Raw genomic sequence first — 8847 nt, forward strand, 5'->3', positions numbered from 1 at the left:
CTCACTCTGCTCCCTCCAGTGAGTAGGTGGGAGGTGAGAAAGAAGTTGAAAGGGGATCCAGCCAGGACCGCCGATCCAAGCTGACCAGAGGCATATTCCATACCATATGACCTCATGCTCAGCAAAAAAGGCTTGAGACAGAGGAAGAAGACGGTGAAGTTTTTGTTGTTCAAGGAGTCTGCTGCTTGGAGACTGGCTGGCCATCAGTTTACTTGTGGGAGGTGGTGAGCGATGGCCTGTGTTTGGCTTGTTGAGGTTTTCTTAATCTCTTCTCTTCACTTATTAAACTCTTATTGTGTCAACCCCAAACTTTTCAGACTTCATTTCTTCCTTGTCCCACTTGGGAAGGGGGAAGAAAGTGTGAGTGACTGTGTGGCTGCTGGGCTATTGGCTATTGGCCAGAGACAACCCACCACAGCAAGGAAGTTTCTGATAGCTGGGAGCGAGTTCAGCGGTTGGCCACCAAGATGCTTAGGGGCTGAAGGGGAAGGGCCTTGTTTAGCCTGGAGAAGGGAAGGTCTCGGGGACCTCATACCAGCCGGTCTGTCCCCACGGGGAGGTTTTCAGGGCCAAGAAAGGAGTTGAAAATAAGAGTGTTGAACTAGCCTAGCCTTTAAATCATTTCACATGGGATGGTTCTGCTTCCCACTTTCAATCATTGGCACCCAGAAACCTCAAGTGCTTTTCTTCCTCTCCTCCCAAAACCTGACCAAGTGATATGGAGAAAGCAAGCAGAAAGGCCCTAGGCCCCTGTGAATTAGCTGGGGTCTAGCACTTGGAGGGCCGTTCAGTGAATGTCAGTTATTTCATGGTACACCAGGTAAAGAATCAAGCTGGGAAGTCAGCCTGCAAGACCAAACCAACAAGGTCCATGGACAGGCAAGGCTGTGTCTGGAGACCTTTACACCTACAGCATAGATCAAGCTGGGGCTGAACCTCAGGCCTGGGCTTAAAGGGACTCCTGGGCTGATGGACAGAGGTGTGGGTGGAGGCCCCATGTGAAGCTGGTCAGGGCCATGAAGGCCTGTGGATGTTTTCAGGGCCCTGTCACTGTTTCCATGGGAGCCCACCTGCCAGTGCCCTCAGTAGGCCTCCTTCCCTACTGTCCAGGGTCTGTGCTCTGCTGCTCTCCTTCCCTGTTTCCCTGGAGATCTGGGAGACCACAATTTTATGGTCACTACAGCCAAGGCTGAGACTGGTCTTCACATCTCTGACCAGCTCTTCCTCTTTTGGGAGTACCAGCTCCACTTGTGCCTCAGACTGTGTGGCCCATTTGGCAGCTGTGCTAAGAACCATCAGCATGGACTTACCATGGGTAAATCAAAGAAAAAAGCAGCCTACAGAAGGTGGAAGCAAGGACAGGTAGCCTGGGAGGAATACAGAGAAAGTGTCTAAGCAGCCATGGATCATGTTAGGAAACTAAAGCCCAGATAAAGTCAAATCTGGCCAGAGGCATCAAGGGCAACAAGAAAGCTGATTTTCAAAAAGGGAAAAAAGGAAGATCCAGGCAACTACAGGCCAGTCAGTCTCACCTCTGTGCCTGGCAAATCACGGAGCAGATCATCTTGGAAACTATGCTAAGGCACCTGCAAAATAAGGAGGACATTGGTTACAGCCAACATGGCTTCACCAAGAACAAATTGTGTCTGGCAAATTTGATGGCCTTCAATGACCGCGTTATAGCATTGGTGGATAAGGGAAGAGCAACTAACATCATCTGCCTGGACTTGTGCAAAACATTTGACATTGTCCCGCATGACATCCTGGTCTCTAAATTGCAAAAACATGGGTTTGACCAATGAACCACTTGTTGGACAAAAATCTGGCTAGATGGTTGCACTCAAAGGGTTGCAGTCAATGGCTCGATGTCCAAGTGGTGAGCAGTGACCAGTGGTGTTCCTCAGGGGTTAGTACTGGAACCAGTGCTATTTAACATCTTTGTTGGCGACATGAACATTGGGATTGAGTGCACCCTCAGCAAGGCCGCCGATGACACCAAGCTGTGGAGCAGTTGACAAGCTGGAGGGAAGGGATGCCATCCAGGGGGACCTTGACAGGCTTGAGAGATGGACCTGTGTAAACCTCATGAAGTTCAACCAGGCCAAGTGCAAGATCCTGCACACGGGTCGGGACAATCCCAAGCACAAATACAGGTTGTGTGGAGAATGGCTTGAGAGCAGCCCTGAGGAGAAAGACTTGGGGGTGCTGGTGGATGAGAAGCTCAACATGAGCCAGTGATGTGCACTCGCAGCCCTGAGAGCCATCCGCATCCTGGGCTGCATCAAAAGCGTGGCCAGCAGGGGGAGGCGGGGGATTCTGCCCCTCTGCTGTGCTCTGGTGAGACCCCACCTGAAGTACTGCGTCCAGCTCTGGAGTCCTCAACATAGGAAGGACATGGACCTGTTGGAACTGGGGTTGTTCAGCCTGGAGAAGAGAAGGCTGTGTGGAGACCTTATAGCAGCCTTCCAGTATCTGAAGTGGGCCTACACGAAAGCTGGAGAGGGACTTTTTACAAGGGCATGAATTGATAGGACGAGGGGTAATGGTTGCAAACTGGAAGAGGGTAGATTTAGATTAGATATCAGGAAGAAACTTTTCACCCTGAGGGTAGTGAGACCCTGGCCCAGTTGCCCAGAGAAGCTGTGGCTGCCCCATCCCTGGAGGGGTTCAAGGCCAGGCTGCACGGGGCTTGGAGCAGCCTGGGCTGGTGGGAGGTGTCCCTGCCCAGGGCAGGGGTGTGTGAACTAGATGATCTTTAAGGTCCCTTCCAACTAAAACCATTCTATGATTTTATGAAATCATGCCTTGCCAATCTAATTGCCTTCATGATGAAATAACTGCACTTTTGTGTGAGGGGAACTCTCACCATGTTTTTAATTTACCGGTTGCTGTCATGTGCAAAACAGACCTAACTTGGGGAAATTAATTAAAAATGACAGTGAGAAATAAAACACAATTAAAACCACCTTCCCCCCTCCCTCCCTTCTTCCCAGGCTCAACTTCATTCCTAACTCTTCTGCCTTTGCCCCAAGTGGCACAGGGGTTTGTGGAATGGGAGTTGCAGTCAGTTCATAACACTTCGTTTCTGAGCTTCCCCAAATGTGGCTCCTTCCCACTGACTGCAGTTCTCCACAAACTGCTCCAGCGTGGATCCTTTCCACGGGGTACAGTCCTTCAGGCACGGACTGCTCCAGTGTGGGTCCCCCACAAGCCGCACGTCCTACCAGAAAACCTGGAGAGGCATGCTGGAGTGGATGTCAGGTGGACACAAAGTGATGAATGGGGTTCCCACAACTAGAGTAGAAGCTGCAGTCCCTGAGGCCAGAGAGAAACAGGCCTTGGCTGCACAGCCCTGGCAGGAGAGGGGTTTGCTGTCCCAGGTTTCTCTGAAGCTCTGTGGGACCTGTGACAGAGGTGGAGCTCATCTCCAAGAAGGCCAAGGTGCTGCTGAGAAAGTCCCTGGGGGAGGACAGCTTGTGATCTAGCCACACAGCGGACATCGTCCTGGGCGCTGACTGGCTAGATAGTGGCTCTGCAGAGAAGGACCCTGGGGTCCTGGAGGACAAGCAGCTGAGCATGAGCCAGCAATGCACCCCCGTGGCAAAGGCCAACAGCCTCCTGGGCTGTTTAGGAAAAGCATTGCTGGCAGATGGAGGGAGGTGACCCTTCCCCTCTACTCGGCTCTGGTGAGGCCACACCTGGAGTGCCCACGCCCTGCACAACTTAGCTCTACACTGATGTTTTCCTCTCCCAGGCTTTTACCAGCCCATCCCAGCTGTTCCTCGGCTCTCCCCAGACCCCTTGCCCCCTCCTCTGCCCAGCCAAGCACAGCTGCCCGGTCTGGGCTGGTCCCATGGCAGTGCCCACCACAGCTGCTGCAGAGCTCTTGGCGCTCATCCCCAGCCCCAGCTCCTCTGAAGGGCACAGCAGCTCCTGTGGGGCAGACAAGGAGCTCAGCCTCCCCATCAGCCCCAGGCCAGTGCTGGCCCCAAGGGAACAATTTAAACAGGCTAGTCACTCTCTGCCCCTCCTGCTATCCTATTTAGCTGAACCCACAACCCTGACTGAGTTTGCCCCCTCCTCTGCTCCCATCAGCCCCACTCCCCAGGACAGCACGACGCTCCTGGCCCTGGGGGTCCTCAGGCAGCTCCCACACCTCTCCCTTTCCCATGCCTACTGGGTCCCCACTGACTTTCAGGGGACTGCAGAGTTCTCGTTTGTGCATACCTCAATTTAATGTTTTGCTTGTGGGCGACTTCACCTCTGTGGGTGTTTCACCTTCTGTGTCTTCATTCACCCACAGCTCAGGGCACGGGGCGAGTCCCCATCCTCTCCTCACACATCCAAATTCATTTCCATAGAATCTGCTGTATGCTGCAGGTCCTGACACATATGAAGCAGTCGGAGGAGTTAATCAGGAGCTCATGCGCCATCTCCACTACCAGTGGACACAAGAAGAGAGCCTTTAAAACCAGAACATTTGGTCCAACGGAACCCAATAGTACAGTGAGCTTAACCCCAAACACAGGGAGAACACAGGGAGAAGAGACTCTTTGAAAGACCAGTTCCTTGGACGTTTTATTGGCAGCACCTTTGGAGGAAGCACCTAGCCTCCAGGCACTGCACCTGGGAGATGCCTTTTTACTGAAGAGCTGCTATTAGACAGGTCACCTTTGACACAGTGTTGTGCAAGGGTCAGAAACAACTGGATCAAACCTCAAGACAAGTAGTACAAACACGGAAAATTATATATAAGCAGGATTATTGCAAGAGAAAAAAGCAAGCTTATTGCCTAACATAAAGTCTAGGAAACTTGCGGAGAAGGGAGACAGGTTATTATTGGAAAAAGAACTTCCATTGAGCCAGTTTCCTTAGGGCATCCTTGAGCTCCTGGTTCCTCATGCTGTAGATGAGGGAGTTCACTGCTGGAGGCACCACTGAGTACAGCACTGCCACCACCAGATTTAGAACTGTGGAGGAGATGGAGGGGGGCTTCAGGTAAGCAAAAATGCCTGTGCTGACAAACAGGGAGACCACAGCCAGGTGAGGGAGGCACGTGGAAAAGGCTTTGTGCCGTCCCTGCTCAGAGGGGATCCTCAGCACGGTCCTGAAGATCTGCACATAGGACAGCACAATGAAAACAAAACATCCAAAGCCTAAACAGGCACCAACCACAAGAAGCCCAGCTTCCCTGAAGTAGTAGTCTGAACCGGAGAGCTTGAGGATTTGGGGGATTTCACAGAAGAACTGGCCCACAGCATTGCCCTGGCAGAGGGGTAGGGAAAATGTACTGGCCGTGTGCAGGAGAGCATTGAGAAACCCAGTGCCCCAGGCAGCTGCTGCCATGTGGACACAAGCTCTGCTGCCCAGGAGGGTCCCGTAGTGCAAGGGTTTGCAGATGGCAACGTAGCGGTCATAGGCCATGACAGTGAGAAGATAAACCTCTGTTGCAGCACAGAAAAATAAGAAAAAGACCTGTGCAACACATCCTGCATAGGAGATGGCCCTTGTGTCCCAGAAGGAATTGGCCATGGCTTTGGGGACAGTGGTGGAGATGGAGCCCAGGTCAAGGAGGGTGAGGTTGAGGAGGAAGGAGTACATGGGGGTGTGGAGGCGATGGTCACAGGCGATGGCGGTGATGATGAGGCCGTTGGCCAGGAGGGCAGCCAGGTAGGTGCCCAGGAAGAGCCCAAAGTGCAAGAGCTGCAGCTCCCGTGTGTCTGCCAATGGCAGGAGGAGGAACTGGGTGATGGAGCTGCCATTGGCCATTTGTTCACTCTGGGCATGAGGGACTGTTGAAAGAGGAGAAGACCTTGGCAAGTTAAGGCAGACTTCTTTGGGCCCATCCTATTCCATTTCCCAAAATTTTCCCCAAAATGACTTCTCTTTCCTCAGAATAATTTCATTCATATCTTTTTGTGAGATCAGCTTTGTGCTGCTGAGGGCTGTATCGTTGCAGGGGCAGAGATTCAGTTGTTGATTTCCAATCCTCCCTGGATTATTCACTTCTAAGAGAAACAGATTTGGAATTTCAGTGCCCCCTCCTCAACTGAGAGATGAATTTCTCTGTCCCATCGCCCACCCAGACAACCCGGAGTAGAAGATTGGAAGAACAGGATCCTTCCCTTGCAGGTAGCCCCTGCCGTGCTGTGCTTCTTGAAAAATCTCCAGGGAACGTCCTGCAGTGATCTGCAGCTGTGAGCAGCCCTCACCCACGCAGCACCCTCTCAACAGCAGGACCCTCCCCTGCCAGCGGTTGCTCTTTCTCCAAAGCTTCTCCCCACATGCCCGTGGGGGTCTCCCGGGGCAGGCTGAGAGCTGACCCTGGCAGCCGGCAGAGTCCCTGCCCCGGCACACAGACCCACGGGGTGCAGGGACCCTGCTCAAGGACAGCCCTGGGCACCCCTGCCTGCACACCCTGGCTTCACGGCTATTCACATTTCATAACAAGACCCTTCCTCCCCCTCCGCCTCCTTACAGATCCCATAAGCTGTGGCTGTGCCAGCTTTAGGAGATGCCTCCAGGAACTCCACCTGCAGTGCCCTGCACCCAGAGGCTTACCGTGCCAAGGGCTGCAAGGATTTCTCCTCCAGTGAGCTCTCAGTCATCCTCCCAATCCTGACACCTTTAAGCTCTCTCTCTGCCTCGCTCATCTCCCTGAGACACCCAGGCAGTGCCCTCAGCCCTGCTGCGCTTGGCAGAGGAGCTGCTCCTGGGCAGAGCTGTCTCTCTGAGGCGCTGCCCGCTTGCCATGAGCTCCCTCCATCCCAGGAGCCCAGCCCAGCTCAGAGGCAGAGCACCAGCCCAAGGAGTTTTAATGACCCCTCTGGTGGGATTGATGCCGAGTCCATGAACCTCAGACACTGAGAGGAAGCTGAAAAAACCTCTCAAGAAGTCAAAGTCAGGTTCAAACTCCAAAGTTTCTTGGAGTGTTAATGGGTCCCACTGAGGGACACCACTGAGACGTTGTCCCCAGGGTCCGGTTAGAGCAGAAACTGGAGGCAGTGATGACAGGTCAAGAAAAGCAAGGTGAAGGTGGCTCTGATGCTGAGTAACCCTGGATGTGTTTCATTAGTGCAAAGGGCCAAGGCCTGACCCCAGCCCCCAGGAAGGGAGATCCTGTCCCTCACTCCTTCCTCAGGGCTCTTCCTGGCACAGTGTGGTGTGGAGATGTGCAATGCCATGGACAGCATAGAATCATAGAATCATAGAATCATAGAATTGCTGAGGTTGGAAGGGACCTTTAAGATCATCAAGTCCAACCTTTAACCTACCCTGACAAAAGCCACTTCTAAACCATGTCCCTCAGTGCCCCATCTACCCTTTTTTTAAACACCTCCAGGGATGGTGAATCCACCACCTCCCTGGGCAGCCTATTCCAATGTTTAATACCCCTTTCAGTGAAAAAATGTTTCCTAATATCCAATCTAAACCTCCCCTGACATAACTTAACCCGTTTCCCCTCGTCCTATCACTTGTCACCAGGGAGAAGAGGTCAGCCCCCATCTCTCTACAACCTCCTTTCAGGTAGTTGTAGAGGGTGATGAGGTCTCCCCTCAGCCTCCTCTTCTCCAGGCTAAACAACCCCAGCTCCCTCAGTCGTTCTTTATAAGGTTTGTCCTCCAGACCCCTCACCAGCTTTGTAGCCCTTCTCTGGAGACGCTCCAACACCTCAATGTCCCTCTTGTAGCGAGGGGCCCACAACTGAACGCAGTACTCGAGGTGGGGCCTCACCAGTGCTGAGTACAGGGGGATGATCGCTTCCCTAGTCCGGCTCACCACACTATTCCTGATACAGGCTAGGATGCTGTTGGCCTTCTTGGCCACCTGGGCACACTGCTGGCTCATATTCAGCTGGCTGTCAACCAACAGCCCCAAAGGGCCAAGGCCTGACCCCCAGCCCCCAGGAAGGGAGATCCTGTCCCTCACTCCTTCCTCAGGGCTCTTCCTGGCACAGTGTGGTGTGGAGATGTGCAATGCCAAGGCCAGCACTATGATATGACACCTCCCAGGCTCTGAAGTATGGACGAGAAGGCAATGAGACCCCAGTGCTGGAAGGATAACTTGACTCCTCGTAGGCATCAGTGGCAGAGACAACAGCCATAGCCCAAGACATGAAGAGGCTGACTCTGTTAGGGGCCTTTCAGCTTTGCTGCATCCCTGTGTCATCTCCACCACAGGCTGTCCTATGGTGTCCCATCACCTCTGCCTCTTTCCCTGCAGGCTGCAGTCATCCACCCGGCTGCCCCACCTTGCTGCCACCTTCCTTTGCTGAGATCTCTCCATCCTCCCTGGCTCTTCCCCGAAACACAAAGCCTTGGGCTGATCCAGACTCTTTCTGGGTGGCGTGTTGCACCACAGCACTGCCCTTGGAATGACATTTCTTTCTCCTGGTGTCCAGTCTGCACCTCCCCAGCTGTACATTGGGGCATTATTTCTTTCTCATGCTGTTTTCCACTACAAAGGAAAGCTCCACCGGCTCCACCAGCAGCCCTCAAGCACACTCAGGCTACTCCTGTACTGTCCTCAGTCTCTGCACCACTGAGCCCAGGGCCCTCAGCCTCTCGAGTCCTGCCGGCCACGTTATTCCTGATACAGGCCAGGATGCTATTGTCCTTCTCAGCCACGCTGGGCATGCTGCTGGCTCACATCCAGCCAGCTGTCAACTGACACCGCCAGGTCCTTTTTTGCCAGGCAGCTCTCCAGACACTCTTCCCCCAGCCTGTATCGCTGCATGGGGTTGTTGTGACCCAGGTGTGGGACCTGGCACTTGGCCTTGAGGAACCTCATACCATTGGCCTCGGCCCATCGGTACAGCCTGCCCAGATCTGCCTCTGGAGCCATCCT

The 8847-nt window shown here is 53.5% G+C and overlaps 1 protein-coding gene across 1 annotated transcript; it reads right to left on the minus strand.

Moving 5' to 3' along the window:
- Nucleotides 1-4836: 4836 nt before the first annotated feature.
- Nucleotides 4837-5769, minus strand: LOC141734797 (olfactory receptor 14J1-like). Its single transcript, XM_074566974.1, has one exon. It carries the CDS (start codon nucleotides 5767-5769, stop codon nucleotides 4837-4839), a length of 933 nt encoding a protein of 310 aa, XP_074423075.1.
- Between the last annotated feature and the right edge of the window lie 3078 nt (nucleotides 5770-8847).

The sequence above is a fragment of the Larus michahellis genome, chromosome 25 (genome assembly GCF_964199755.1).
Source record: "Larus michahellis chromosome 25, bLarMic1.1, whole genome shotgun sequence".
Lineage (NCBI taxonomy): Eukaryota > Metazoa > Chordata > Aves > Charadriiformes > Laridae > Larus > Larus michahellis.